Source organism: Acanthopagrus latus, chromosome 17 (genome assembly GCF_904848185.1).
Source record: "Acanthopagrus latus isolate v.2019 chromosome 17, fAcaLat1.1, whole genome shotgun sequence".
NCBI classification, from domain to species: domain Eukaryota; kingdom Metazoa; phylum Chordata; class Actinopteri; order Spariformes; family Sparidae; genus Acanthopagrus; species Acanthopagrus latus.
The window spans coordinates 11,828,482-11,844,861 of record NC_051055.1 but is presented as its reverse complement, the minus strand read 5'-3'; the positions used below and the strand labels follow the sequence as shown (position 1 = coordinate 11,844,861).

General features: G+C 37.7%; 1 protein-coding gene across 7 annotated transcripts in view; it reads left to right on the top strand.

The window, feature by feature from the left end:
• Positions 1-16,380, top strand: part of adcy2a (adenylate cyclase 2a) — a 64,254-nt gene that overhangs the window by 10,379 nt on the left and 37,495 nt on the right. For all 7 annotated transcript variants that reach the window (XM_037075719.1, XM_037075722.1, XM_037075720.1 and 4 more), the window contains 2 exons: positions 3,217-3,414; positions 15,873-16,034. In XM_037075719.1, the coding sequence (XP_036931614.1) occupies positions 3,217-3,414; positions 15,873-16,034 (360 nt within the window). The remainder of the gene's footprint in view (positions 1-3,216; positions 3,415-15,872; positions 16,035-16,380) is intronic.

The window sequence follows — 16,380 nt, the reverse complement described above, 5'->3', positions numbered from 1 at the left end:
GTGCTTCTCCCATTCCCTGTCACTGCTGAGTCTGCTATTAAGAAGGGATTAGTCTAAAACACACTGAAAGAGACAGTGAGACAAAGAGAGCACTGACAAAAACACAGGGTGACGTTTGTGTGGGTTTGGGTGTGCATGTGCGTGTGTGTGTTTCTATTACCTATTGGGGACCTCTTCTGGCATAAACATTAGTAGTAATAATGGGGACCAAAGACTTGGTCTGTTACAGCCACATGTGATTTATGTTGTCCTGGTTAGGTTTAGGGATCAGGTGTGAATTGAGGTCAAGTTGAGGTTAGAGTTAGGCATGAACTGGTTACCTTTAGGGTAAGTGTTTGGGTCAGGCTATACACAAAGCATGGAAGTCAAAGTAAAGTCCTAAAAAGGATGGCTGAGCAAACCTGCAAAATTACTAAACCACCAGAACAAATGAATCAATGGGAACAGTTGTGTACTGTTTCTAAACATATACCATTGAAAAAAGCTTGTTTTTCTGCACTGTAACAAACAACCAGCAGATGTTGTTGTTATTATCACCAGTGGAGTACATTACTATGCAATCAAGACAAAACAGAGTCACTTATCCCTAATTAGTCAGAAAAATTGAATCCCTTATCCAAAAGACTAGAAGAGACAACAATATTCTGATTAATCATATTTAATCTGGCAATTTTTCTGATTGCATTAATTGCATTTTAATAACCTCCTGAACAATGATGTTATTATCATTATAGCTTATGTTCTTGCACATGGGGGAGATTTTAAGTGGGTAATCATCATCCATCATTTTTCTGACTTATCGCCTTATAAGCAACTGGTTTTTGTAATGAAGAATAACCTAATTTATCATTCAGTTTCGGATTTAGTATAGGATTCAGCAGGCAGTATTTGTGTTAAAGCTTTTGTTAGAGTGTCAAAGATAACTAGTCGCAAAAACATTAAGTATTCATGTGGAGTTGGAAAGATGGGTGCTCCAGAACTATAAAAAATGGCCTTTGAAAATCCCAAGTGTTCATATTTCTCAACAATCAGAAACTAAGAAAATAATTCTGAACATGCTTTTGTGCAATCATAACGAACAAGCATCTCTATAAATGTCTGTTTCTGTTAGGGCACTGCCTGATCTCTCCTACATCCTCTTTTCTTATCCCTCTGCTGGATAAGCATTACTTTTGCTGCTCCCTTTTTCTCCCTTCCATCATCCCCTATTTCTCTACAATCTCATGCCTCTGTCATCTCTCACCTCCTCATATTTCTGTCTCCCTCCCTTTATTTGTATCCTATCATCCCTCCATCCTGCTGGCTGGCTGACCTAAATCCTGAGCTGTTTTGGAGCTCTGCTCTGGGCGAGACAAACTCTCTGTGGCTCTGTGCAGCCACACATATCCTCTTCTGTCCCAGTGCATTGACTGTGTGCATGAAAAAGAGACAGGGGGATGGTGGGAGCAGGGGGCTAAAGAAGGAGAAAGCAAGTAATGAAGAGAAGGAGGACAACGCATTGTGAGCTAGACTGGCATTTTGAAAGTTAGATTCCTTCTGAAAACAATGATGGAAAGAATAAGAATGTGTTTTTAGTGATAAATGAAAACAGTGCATTATCGTTTTCAGAATAGCATTCATGATTGTTAATATTTAAAACTTTAGCTCAATGAAGATATCCATTCGTTAATTTGGAGTATGCAGAGTCATTTCCACTGCTCATATTTGGAGTTAAGAAATAGGGCTGTCAACGAATATTCTAAATTTGAATATTTATTCAAATATTAAAAATAAAACAGAGACTTGATTGTGAAAATTAATATTCGACTGTGGAAAAAAAACACATCAGCGGCTGCTTTGCGAGTGGGCTCACGGCATGATGGGTCAGGGATAGGTCACAGGAGTCGCATTTGCACAGCATCACTTAGTACTGAAAGTGAGACATGACAAAATATGTGGCAGATGCAGGTGGCAGAGAGAAAAACAAAATGGCAGAAAGTTCAGAGCCCAACTCGGCAGCAGAGAGAGTGGTTTGGACTCCAAGCAACCTAAAAAGACCCGTTTGGAAATACTTCAGTCAATATGACACACAACTGGGTTCATCAGTTGATAACCGTATATTTTGCAGACATCCTTACCCACACAACCAAAAGTGCCAGTGAGGATGTGACATATCTGACCACATATCCATATCATGAACATTTTCCATCCCTCATCCCATGACTGGAAAAGCAATGATAGGAAGAAGCCTGGAAAAAGCAGGCAGCACAAATGACTCACTTTGCTGTGCGATCGTCCTACATGAACCTTCAAGAAACTCCTGAAATTTTTATTAGAACTTTCAGATCTAAGTGTATTTCAGAAAGGCTGCAGCAAATCCATTATGGATGTGGTTTCAACTTTGCTCCTGGTTAACACTGGGGGCTTTTTAGGGTTTTCCACACTCCCTAGGATGTTCTCACAATATACATTTTTTGTATCACTTTTGTTTATCACATCGTACTCTGTAGGCTCAAGTGAATGGCATGTTCTGAGAGATAATAAGTGCAGTATTAGGATGGGTGGCATTTCATCTTTCCAAGGAAGACAGGGCAAAGCAGTTCACAGTTACACAGTTTTTTAAAAAAATGTTTTAGTGCATACTAAATAAACATTTAAAAGGACTTGAGCAAGAATTGTGCGATAGCGTAAGTGAGCAAAGCAAAAGTGTTAATTATGCATGCATGTATAAAAGCAGCATTCTTCTATACATGTAAACCTGAAAGATATAAGCTGGATAATTCAGAGTGCATATTGTTATGCAAGACTTATATTTTCAGTGATATGATATTTCAGTCTTCATTTGCAGTTCATACTGAGTCTATTCACAAAGGGGTAAAGCTACTGAAGGACATCCAGTGCAAAAGGGCATTTGTTATTTTCTCACCACTGACCCTTTTCTCAGATCACATATAGCAAAGAGCAAGCTTTGTGGTGACACATGAGGATCTGTTGTCTTCCATGTGTACTGCCTCTTTTGCTGAGTCATATTTGCTGGGTCGAAAGACAGATCTAAAAGAGTGTTGTTTTTTTTAACCCATCAAGAAGTCTCTGTCTTCTAAATTTGCTGCTTTTCCTTAATAATCTGTCAGGCAATCCAAGTTTTCTCTCAAAAGAATTATTCCTCTTTCTCTGAAAAATCACACATCTCTCCCTCTTTCTTTTCTTAAAAACATGTTTTATGCTGTCCCTTTTCAGAACGTTGAGGACCATGTGGCCTTTGTAATCACTGTGCCCACAGCGCTGGCTATCTTCCTGGCTGTGTTTGTTCTCGTCTGCATCGAGTCAATCTTCAAGAAGCTTCTACGTGTTTTCTCCCTGGTCATCTGGGCCTGCTTGGTTGCCATGGGTTACCTCTTTATGTTTACTGGTGGGATTGTCTGTCCGTGGGATCAGGTAAGACACATAGATGTATTCTGTGCTGAATTTGTTTGTTGATGAGGAACATGTGGTACATTCTGTTACATTGGGTAGTTTTATTTGAAATTTAGTGGCTTAGGTGAACAGCCATTACAACAGATTGTGAATGTACAGTTCATGGTTCAGTCCTATCTTTTGATAAATAAGTGATTTATAGTATCATAGTATTTATAGTATCAACAAACCATAAGTACGTACATTAACAGTAGGGGTGCGAAAGTAATCTAAGCTAGTGGATTTTGGATGTCGCTGATACACGTTTCTTTTTGTCTTACCTTTTTTTTTTTCTGTTAAACTTAGTTGAAATCTCCTGTGGTGAATGACAGCGTCTGTGGTAAATACATTGACTTTAGTGGTGCATAGTTTGTGAAACTTAATCAGAAAACCCTAGCTTTATCCATGCCACGTCAATTTCAACTTGTCAGAGGACATATTTATTGATTTAAGGTTTGAAAATATGGCCCTCCAATATCATTTCCCTGGTTGCCAGAAAACATAATGAAATCTTGTAGCAAGAGGAGCTTGAGATTTGACTTGGCTTTTTTTTGCTCGTTTTCTGTTTTGCTTGACTTATAATACCTAAACAATATGCAGCCTAAACAATATGCAGCATATCCAGACCAGTTTTATAAGTCTATGATGAAAGAATGTTGAATGGTAAAATGAGACTTGGGGATTCAGATGGCCTGGAAAAAAATCTCCATCCTTTTATTTAATCTCTTGTGATATCTGACCTACATTCTAAATCAGGCAGACTTTTAAGTTTTGGATTGATCACACACAAGCTTAAGTGCTTCCTGACATTTCATTGTGTTTTTGTCTTTTCGTTTTCAGTGATTGTGAATTAATATAGAAGCTGACTTTCCTGAAAAGCTGTAGAGAGTAGGCTATATCAGAAAGATAATAAAAGAGCAAGTGATTGTTACTGTCAAGGCTCCCTTCTACCTTAAGTGTTCATAGACATGTTTAAGTGCCCTTCACTCTCTTAGATCCCTCCCAGCCATGGTTTACTTTCAATTTATTGTGTTTTGTTAAGCACTTTCTTCAAAACCTTATCAATGTAGTTAACAAATAAAATCCAATAACTAAATCGCAAACAAAATATGTAAAACAAATAAGAGAAACAAGTGGTTTCATTTATTTAATAAGCTTTTTGTGTCAGATCAGATCTGTGTAGCAGAGTGTAGAATAGCACTCATTGTAGTACAGAATTACAAAGGTGAGGATAAAAGCTACATGGCCAAGTAAACATCTTAGGTATGGGTATTTGCAGGATTGAATAAGAGGTCTTCCAGTGGCTTACTGTTGAACGGCTTCTTTTGCTGCAACATGTTTTGTCACATTTTGTGGATAATCCAAACACAGTACTGTTTATGTATACATAATAATGGCTGCTGAATGTCCATTTTCAATATTGGTAGTATGGCTTTTTTTGTTGTTGTCCCTTGTTGCATTTTCAAACTTCAGAGAGGGATGCAAGTTATGCTAGATTGAAGGTAATAGAGAGTATGACTAATTGGATGTCAAAGGTCATGACATGCAGATCATCTATCATTAGCGCTGTCAGTTTAACACGTTAATTAGATTAATTCATTACACTGCAAATTAACGCGTTATAAAAATTAACACAATTAATTCTGAGATTCTGAGTGGCAATTCAATGTGAGAGCATTTTAATTTGGCCCATTGAATGACCCGTAGGCTACTTGGCAGTGGCACGTCATGGTAGCACTAGCACCAAGGAACTTGTGCGGACGTGTTTGTCACTTCCCACCTGCGTCGCTAGTCAAAGCAGGGTGACAGACATGACGTATTTAGTCAGCTTTGATATTCATTTTGAATTGATTGATTGATTGATGTTTTGATTGATTGATATTTGAGACTAAGCCTTATTTTATTTATGAATTTTATTTATTTAAGTGTATTTGTATTGCATTTTTTTAATAATGCACCTGGCCTAATTGGTTTGCTGGGATGTGCTTGACCATTTTCTTTTAAATTTCATTTATGAAACGCACTTCACCTCAAAAAATGTGGATTTCAAATCTTCTCTTCTTAGTGTATTCAATTGATTTGTCATGCAACTCAATTTTGTGATGTCCTAGAATTCTTTATTTGGGTACCTTTAGCAGATATGAGATTAAAATGCGATTAATCGGATTAATTAATTAATTACAAATCCTGTAAATAAAAAGATGAATTTTTTTAATCACCTTACAGCCCTATCTATCATGTAATGACACTGGGGGAAAAGTCAACTGGTATGAAGGAAGCCTATCAGATGTGTAGTGTGAAACTGTTGTAAATCAGCTGACGTTAATCAATATGTATTTTTTGTCCATGAATTTATCAGTCTTCTTATGGTGCAACTGTAGGCTCGCTGACTATTTTCCACGTGGCCCTCTCAGTACCACAAAGCATCATTTGAGTCAGAACATATAAAAAAAAAAACGCTGTTGATCTGAGAACAGTAACAAGAAAAGCAGGAATGCAATGTAAATACACATTTTCTGTGTGTATGTGTGTGCGTGTATGTATGTATATATATGTATGTTGATTAGAATTGACCACTGGTCGGTAGATATAGTAAACATATATATTGTATATATTTTAATGTTAATACCAGCTAGCTTTTAATGTTTAGATATATAGAATATTCTTTGTCCCTTCTTTCCAGGAGCTCTGTACTATGTACCTATGTGCTGTGTACTGTGTATTACATTGTTTAGAACCATTATAGCTGCAGTTAAATGTAGCAAGGCAAACAAAAAGCAGTGTTGTTAGGGCTCATTGAAGACACCACAGTACATTAAGTCTTCATCATTTGAAAGCTGACTTAATACTTGGCAAGACAGATGTCGAGTGTTGCCTCTTCTCACAAAAAGGTAGCTAAAGATACACAGATTCACACACCACTCCATTCTCTCCTGTCTTTTGCTTTCTAAAAATGTGCAGCCATTATGCCATTAATGCTCTCTGATGGGTGCATGTTAATTAATACTTACCTGAAGAGACATTATTGTGTATTGCCACTGCACTGAATGTGTTTTTAGGAGCTCGATGACATATTATTGATGAAATGAGTCATATTGACACCTTAGCATACAGTATACTTAGTATGCCTTATTTATCATTTTGATTTGCTCAGGGGAACAGAAAACCCACTCCTGGTATCAGTAAAAAGAATGTGAGTCACTAATGAAAAAAGCTTTGAATGATATATACATGTCGTTTCCCAGTAACCCAGGATAAATGACAGAGTATTCGCATTCTATTAGCCTGCATTGGGATTTTTCGGCCTCCTTTGAGACTTACTAGACATCATAATAAAAACAATGATGAGAGGACAGGGCCCAGCCTCTGAAAAATATCTTATGACTACTACTTCAAATTTTCTTTTCCTCTTTCATTGATCCAACTCTTTTAGCATTCATCTTTCTTGCTTTTTAGACACATCTTGCAGATAGACTAACTTGCAACATATTTGCTAGACTGTAAACCAACAAAGCCAAACAAGGAGCAAGAGTTGCCATTTACTTTACCTACTTTTACATTAACATGTCTTGGCACTTAAAAATGATCAAATTGACTACATGTAGCCTGGACAGACTGAGTGCTTCATAGCTTTTGCTGTAGCGATGGCAATGGACTTACAATTCACTGATTGAAGGATGGAGATATTGCTCTGGCTGCATCAAAAAGATAAAGAGAGTGAGAAAATAGAGCTCCTTTATAGCATTTAATTAGTCTTCTGCACACATAAACCTGCACACATAAAAAACAGTAAGGGAGTGTGCTCAACACTCGCTCGCTCATCAAGATGACTTCAAAGACTTTGGAGGTGAGGACAGTGTCTCCCCTCCTGTCCCGACTCTCATTAGAGTCATTACTATATAACAATAGCAATATATGAAACCTAGCACCCCCAATGCAATGCTTCACTTTTTATAGATGTGTTAGTTGCCTTTTCTGTGACTCTTTACCTGTCTGCGGTGCAGCAAAATTATGTTTTATAACTAAAAAACACTTCGACACTGCTATTCATCCCGTTGAAAATGAAACAGATTTTTGAACAAATTATACATTCTGTTAGAACTAAAACAATGAATCATTTGCTCAATCAACCAAAAAATATCTTCTGTTGTTTCTGCCATTTTTCTAAAAAATCCTAACCCTAACCCACAAACATGAAATATCTAAGTTCTAAGGCATATTGAGTTCTGGGAACATTTTGCATCTCAACCCTGAGTAAAACTTGAAGATGTTGCCTTCTTTGCTGTTTTAGTTACTCCACTGCATTTACGTATCCACCAATTATATAAATGACCGAGTCTTTGAATCTGTGGTTACCCTGGTATTACTGTGCAGTTGCTAGGTGGATGTCTGCTCCAGAGACGAAATGGAGAAAGGCAAAGTAAACATTGTAGTTAATTAAATGCTCTCCATGCTGTAGCTAGGAGGTAGCCATGAGAAGTAGGGGAATGAAACAATCATTGGAGGGGGGATCGGTGGTAATGATGGGGCGCCACCATTACCACCACCACCACCACCACCTCAACTATCATGTAAAGAACTAAGCTCATTAGCTCATTAAAGATGATGCCTTTTGTTGCATGTCATTCATGTAATGTTGTCAGTGGATGAGAATGTTGCTGCCTATAGTTTTAACTTAAAAATCCATCATAAGCAAAAAAAAAAGCAACAAAAAAACCCAACTGAAAATAGTGATAACTAATGGACTTGTAGAGAAGTTGCTAAGATACCAGTGTGCAGGAAATATTTGAGTAATTAACACTGCGGCAGAAAAATGTTATTTGAAGTGTAGGAGGAGAGAGTAAAAGTAATATACAACACAGACATGGAGACAGAGGATGAATACATTAATGATTTTTAAATCCAAAGATGTCTCTGCGTATAAGCATGCCTTTCTTATTGCTTCCATGTTGTGTGAAGTGATGATTTTTTGGTTCAGTTGTACCATTTTGTGTACTAATCTAGACTAATCAACCACACTGGGACTAATCTGAACTATAGTGTGTTCTCTACCAAGAGGAATCAGAGAATTTGTATGGTGCTTTTGTGAAGAGTACAACATTTTGGTTATCTTTAAAGTGGCTATAATATTAGCATGTTCTTAGAATGACAGTGTCTCAAATGACAATGTGTAACATGTGAGGCATCACTCGTTTTCACAAACTTGCCAAGAATTATCACCTTAGTCTGCAGGTCTTTTGGCTATACAGAGTTTTGTAGCGAGTCTCAAGACCCTTTTAGCTGTTCTAACCTCAACTTCGCTGCTTTGGTTCACTCTCACCACTCTGAAATATCGCTATTGGCCACAGCATGCAGACATTTTCAGTGAAAAAACTCTACCTGCACAACAACAAATGGCAGACAGACACATAGAGCAACTAGCTTGTAAACATAATGAGCTTTTAACTGAATATTAGACCATATGAGTCACTAAATAAATTGTTCATTATAGATTGAAAGTGGGAATCTCTGCTGCTGGCCAATTGTACACTGGATTGAAACTGGAAGTTCAAAAAGAGGAAGCACAATGTCAAATTCGATGCACCATGTACTGTAATGGAGTATGAATTGCTTCATAAGAGAGATGCGGCATGGTTTGCAAATGATCATGAAACAGATGTGGATGGTACAAAGAAATACCAATCAGTGTACCGATTGGTATTTCTTTGTACCATCTTCATCTGTTTCATGATCAGTGAACATTTTTTGGAGTGATTGGGCAAAAAAGCAGCTAACTTTTGCAACGGTTATGGACAGAAACGTAATTGGATAGAGTGAAAAAAGTCAAGAGAATCCCATGAAATGTTTTGCCCATTAGGGGCTCTTCAAATGAACTCTTCTCTATCTTCCAAACTGGCACAAGAGGTTTTGTCAGGTTTTCACATGACATGAAGAGCATGAATGAATAATCATGACATACGAACCAGAAGAAAATGAGACTTGGAAAAAAAGGAAAGGATAAATTGTCTAGATTAATTGAAAGCTTCTTATTTGATTTCTGATGGTGGTTTTCTATTCACAATGTGGTCATTGTTCTTTTCCCACAGTATCTCTACATATAGTTAGGCTCAGTAGAGTATATTTGAACACAAACATTTTGTTAATTTAGCTGTTTATCAAAACATCTGTTTATTGTGCTGTGATAATTTTGAATATGGTTTAGATGATGATTAGCTAGTTTCTCTTTTTGTATCATTTGCTATTCATAGCAGCAAAGACATATATCATCTTTTAATTATGGTTGTTTTAGCTCTAAACTACTAATATTTTGTGTGTGCCTTGTGTTCTTCTGACAGTCACCTACTTTGAAGATCAAATTCTAATGCAGTATTATTCTAATGGAAGTATCACTCTCCCTACTTTATTCTTTTTATATTGATGCATTTCCAAGCCCTGACACCCTAATAACCTGACTTGACTTCTCCAGTGCACTGCAGAATATGACTAATATAACTTGAGTCCAGATGGCACTAATGATTTAATGTATTTTAGTTCTCTCTGCATAAAGCAGCTTCGCCACATAGAGAACATGGTCATCTGTCAAAATAACTATGCAACTTGTGTGGAATTCCTCATGAGATACAGTAAGAATGCAAGAGATAGTTACATGTTCAAGAAGGTTCTCAGTCATCCAGGTCATGGTGATGTGTAATAAGAAAGACACCTGTGATCTCGTGCATTCTTGATACTGTAGTAATAAAACAGTGAGGAAGTTTAGGAACTGAAGAAGTCTCTTGGATGAAAGGTGAAATGTCCTCAAGAAACTGAAACAAGTCTGGTTGCCAGTGATATAGCACTTAGTAAGAGAGATACATTACAAATTGAATGTCAGTACAGTACACTTTCAGGTGAAAGAAATAGCTCCCATATTCCCCAGCTGGGCTGTGCTCACATCCCCACTCTCCCAGAGTTAGGTTGTATACAGTACACTTTCCATTTTCAAACCTGAAATCAATTGCATGCTTATCCTCTCCCCACAAAGCCCTCTGTGTTTGCTGACGGCGAGGAGATGGGCTTATCTGTATGGTCCAGCCTCCTTCCCTCACTGAGAGATGTCTGGACCCGGTCTCATCTCTTCTTCTCTCTGGCTGTCTCATACAGTGCGTGGATGCACTCACACACTCCTTTTTAAGAATACAGCCAACCTCATTAAGGTGTAGGACAAAAGAAGTGGCGCAAAGGGCAGTTGGGGTGAAGAGAAGAGGCATTCCAGGTTAAAACTGTAAAGATCAAGGCAGGTGGCCGACAGGGCCTACAGGTAGTTATGGCACACACATAGAGGATACAAGGCAGAGAGAGAGATGGAGAAATGCAGAATAACCTGTAAATAGGAGTAACAAAGCCATTTGCTAATGTCAGATCAGAGTTTTGATTCTAGAAAGGAATACATTTTTGTTGCAAAACACTTTAATTAATCTAAGATATTAAGGTTGACCTGTCTAGACTTACAGTGAAAATGACAAATCAAGCACTTTGGCTGACTCTAATCTACTGCCTTTATTTCTACAAATCGCTACAAATCAATGAAACCATCTTTTTATTCGGATTTAGTGAGTAAAGCCTGAAACCAAAAGAGCATATCTGTTTTAGCAGACACAGACATCACATGCTCACATAGACATGCACACATACACTACACATTGTAAATCTAGCCTGTAAACTAATCTCTGCCACAGACAGTAGACTAAAAGCCTGATGTAATCTGACACTCCATCTCTATAATTTGTTTTATGAGCTCTCCTCAGTGTCATTATCAAGGAATTGATTAATGGGCAGAAGCAGAGTTGACTGTAACATGATAGACCACAAAAAAGCTTTGGCCACTTAATTGTCCGAGAGAGGGTCTTTATGTGATTGCTTTAACCGAACTGAAGGAAGCTCCTCACTGTTTTATTACTACATTGAGTATCAAGTATGCAGGAGATCACAGCAGGTGTCTTCCCCCCCGCTGCCGCTCCATTATCCTTGGTACAGTTTCATGAATCACTAACTGCAATGGATTTCAGAGCATTCATTTAGTAAAAAGACTTTCTGCATGTTAAGCAAATGATGTTGGTGTGCTAGACGCCATTTGTCAGCCCTTACTTATGAGGGAGCAAGTTGATATTTAAGTGTTTTTCTTCTGAAATGGTGATGAATGGATGTTTTCTGAATGCTACACTGAAATGAAAAATCTAAATGATCTGGTGATTATAGGTTTACATTCATTATTTTTTCTCCCATTTCTTTCATTTAGAGTTTTATAAACTCACATTAGTGGTTTTTGTACTTGTTGACCCAAGACTCTGATTGTACACTTATATCTTTTTGTTTCAAGATTTGTACAAGGCAAAAACAAGGAGCTGGCTGAAGACAACTATGTTACCTTTTAGAATCATGTTTTATACAGTAATATTTGTTATTAAACACCACAGCAGCTCTTCTAACTAGCAGTTGTACCGCCATTGTGTTGTCCCTCACGACTCACCTGCCCTCTGGCCACCCCTCTTTAGTTTGCTCTCCTACACTAGTTACTTAACACACCTCTCAAGCTGTTTTTAGTTTTTTTCATTTTCTTTTTGCACATTAAGATGACTACTCACCCTTTTTTTTCTCTTTTTTATTCTTTGCCATTTTGTGAATGTTAGTAAATGACATTGGCGTACCTGCCATTTCTGGCTACTTTTTTCTTCCAGCAACCGCTTCTCAGTAAACTACTTCACAGACATTTCTGCTCTGCCTAAATGTTTGCAATTGGTTCCTAACTCCTGTTGCCAGCATTGCTGTTTTGTGACTTTGTAATGATAAAATAAAAGTGTGCCTAATTACAGCTAGGTCAGGCAATGGTGCAGAAAGATTAGAAAACAGGTATTTCCCTGGTTGCCATAATTCAACAAGAGTGTAAACAAATGAAAGTTTATAGAATTTAGAATTTATTCATTTTCAGGACTGTCCCTAACCCTTTTTTTTACTAATCACTTTTAGTTTGTCTGTTAACTTTTCCAATGTTATAAAGCTAGCTCAGTAGACAGCTCTACGTATCACTTCCGAATGATTTAGTTTGTTGGTCACTCTTGTAGATGCAAAGCTGGTAGGAGGTGCAAATGCAAATGCATTGCTATTTCTGCCCCGGTTCCTTAAAAAATCCAACAGACCCTTTCCTCAGGATACTTAAAATAATATTTGCTGTCATGAGGAAGAGATTATTACGGGAAGCTGTTGGTGTCTGCAACCATGTTAACAGCTTAAGTAGAAGTTGAAATGGAAATGCCAGACTGCAGATCTTTAAAGATAAGCTCTCTTGAAAAGGAGATAGTTATTATGAAGGTTGCGATGAGGGGCTCTACAGTTTGTTGAGTTTTGTTGTGACCAGTAAGTGAAATTGGTGACACAATTCCAAAGCAGCAGTGGCCCCTGCCAACCCAGACAGATTAATTATTAGACTTGAGGAAGAGCTGGTCAGATATTCAATTTGACACCAAAAAGTGGGGTCCCGTGTGAAGGGTAATCTTTGTGTGCTTTTGCCCAATGTCAGGGGGCATTAGAGGTTAGACCTTGCAGTGAAAAAAAGTCATTACATATAGTCCAGCAAGCCAGCCATTCCCTTTTAGAGAGTATGAAGCAAATTGTGCACTTCATGGGTTGCTTCATGGCTTTGAAACAAATTAAAACACTCTTAAAGCGTTCATGGTTTTTGAGGCAAATAATATTTCTATTATGAGGTATACAGTTTCAGATTGAGTGAAATTATATAAGAGGGGTCACTTAATCATTGTGTTACACTATCTGTTATTGTCTATATGCTTTTTCCATTAAAGAGGCTTTGTAAAACTTCTGAGTTGTGCTGGAGGCCAGTCGTTAGCGGACCCAATTTCCAGACTAATGTTAGCTATTGTTGCTCCCTGATAGCGGAGCACAGAGAGGCACTGAAATGAGGCACTGGTGAACGTGTATAAAGTTACATCCTTTAAACTGCTGGTTTGATCGAACATTTTAAAAATGGACCAACTGAATATCCCTTTACTTAAAGGGATTCTTTTTGTCCTGATTCTGTCTTTGCCCCCATGGTGTGATAAATTACTGGCAAAGGATTGCACCTGTTTTGCAGTGGCAGTCATGCAGGGACTACGGTTAAAGTGATTTATCAGGTTGTCAATAGATCAAGGTACTACTGCCATTATAAGAAAAGATCATACTATACTGGCCAGTGACACCAGTCCTCCAATATGATGGATGTGATACAGCCTAAATGATGCTGTAAAAACACTGTGTAGGCCTTATGATCAATAGAAGATCAATTGTATGTGACCTGAACTTGAACAAAGAATATAGACATGTCAGTGATTATGAGGATGATAATGATGGTGATGATAATTGCCAGAGGATATTTTTAGTATTGCTTCATCTAATTGTTTAAATTTACAATCAGAGATTTGTTATTTTTATATGATAAACACATTTTCCTTTGATATGGTACCCCCTTTTTTCAAAGTCAAATTGAAATTGTATTTTTTTTTCTTGTTTTGTAATCATACTGGGGAAATTCTATCATTTCATATTCAAACAAGGTCACTTGTATTGCAGAGTTGTATAATTAAGTGAATTATTCTTTTGGGTGGAGCTACAGGCAATGAAGACTTCTGCTTACAAACTAGCAGTGTTGTCGTCTGTCTCAGTGCACTAAGCTTTGATTCCAACTATAAAAGGTTGCTGCATTCACCAAGCATTTGACTACTAAGCAAAGTTTATTTTATATATCTAGGGTTAAACATTTAAACTCATCACAATCTCCGAACCCATCAGAGGCAACAACCAACAACTTCTGGTGCAGCCAACCATGCTATTGTTAGAGTAATATTGTGTCAATGGCTAATGCGTAGAGCACATATCCCGCATATACAGCGAAATGTAAAACGCAAGAATTAATATTAAAAAAAATGCAGCGGCATGTCCTCCTTGTTTTGTTGCACAATATTAAACTAATGACAAATAGTACCTGTTCCCTAGAGTGCTGAATACTATTCTTTTTGCTAGAGAGAAAATAATAGTTATTAGAGATTCAGAATATGCTGTTTTAACTTTCAGTATGAAACGTTAACATAGCGTTTACTTCTACTCTTCTGTTCTTCAAAGAACAGCGGTCACCATCTTCTGATGATCATAAAGCAACAAAAAGAATACGAGAAAACCTTGCTGAAGTGTCATTAGTGCCACATTGATTAAACATTGATTAAATATCCTTTTATTTAGTGTTTTTTAAATTAATGTAATTAAAGTAATAGCTGGAAAAGAGAAGCTTATGAATCAAATTGAGCAGAAGTTGCATTCATAACAGTTCCCTTTATCATCTGTTATGTCTTTCAGTAAACCACATCATTTAGTTTTAATGTGTTCACTATTTCACAAATGAACAAGAATGTAAGCAGTCTACAACAGATGATCTTAGGCTAATTAGTGAACATATCCTACTTTTATCTGTAATGAAGCAGCAGGAGGTTTGCAAATGCAGAAGCAATTTCCTCATTGAAACACAATTTTACCTCAAACATGAATAAAACATTATCTTAAAGGTCACAGACCATCTTTGATATTTGACACAGTTTACATTCACTGCCACAGTTAGCCATAATGAGTAGCAGTATAGAACAGTATGTTAGTCTCTCAAGCTTGAACAGAGGAGGTACTGTTTTGCCTCATTTTCACTCACTACCCCTCTCTTGCGCTTTCCTTTCCTCTTTCCATCTCACTTCCCCCTACATGCCAGCCCTACAAATAACCCAAGAAAGGTTAACTGGCACCTGGCTGCAGCATGTGAGAACACTGGCCTCTTTCTATCCAAGCATAACAGCGGATGAGCTGCTTTAACCCCACAGCAGAAGGCATATTTAAGAGCTGTGCGCTTCTTCTGTGTGTGTGTGTGTGAAGATTGAGGAGAAAGAGTAGCAATCTATATACTACATCAGAGGCATCAGGTTTTAAGTGTCAGGGCTAATTGTCCCTTTTTTTTGCTTCCTGCAATCAAGGAAGCTTAGGTAAGCTAAGGATGCTAAGAATGTAAGATTAGATGGACAAATGTTTAACGCCACAAATGTATGTGTATTCTTTTCTTTTTCCTTGCCTTTTGTGTTAGTCTCTTGCTTAATATTGAATCTCTCCCAAAACAGGCATGGTTTTTATGTTCTTTTTTATGATGCCACTGATGTAGCTGTGCATAAATAAACTTGACTTTAGTGAGCAGGGTTGGTGGTGTTCAGACTTGGTGGGTCATGCTCTGTCTTTCCCCACAGGACTGTCAACACTGATATTTTATTTCAATCTGTGTTTTCTTTTCTTGTGCATCCATTGCTCTCGCTCTCTCTATGTTCTCTCTCTGCTGTATTCCCCTGCAGGTGTGTCTCATAAGTGTGTCTCTTTCTCCACAGGTGTCATTCTTCCTGTTCATTGTGTTTGTGGTTTACACCATGTTGCCGTTCTCTATGCGGGACGCTATCATCGCCAGCGTCCTGACCTCCGCCTCTCATACCCTTGTGTTGAGTGTCTGCCTGTCCACCACAGCTGATCACATGGAACCAGTAGTGTGGCAGGTAAGGTGTTTAAACCTAAGTGTGCATTAATGGTAGAGACACGTTGATACTGAACAGACTGTCCACAAAGCATGCACCCACCTCTGTGTACGTGAACTTGATTTGAACACAATTTGATATTTAATCAGTATTAATTGGTGACTAGTGTGTCACAACTTCACAGCATATACAAAATGACTAAAAAAAAAAAGAACATTCTGATAACAAAACTTTCTCATTTCTGTGAAGTGAATATATAAGCTTGAAAAGGTGAGGTATTACAAGCTGGATTATCACCTGGCCAGGACCGGTATCTTCCTGGAGTTGTCCTGATCCTGGCCTACAAGTAAGAGTTACTCCATTCAGT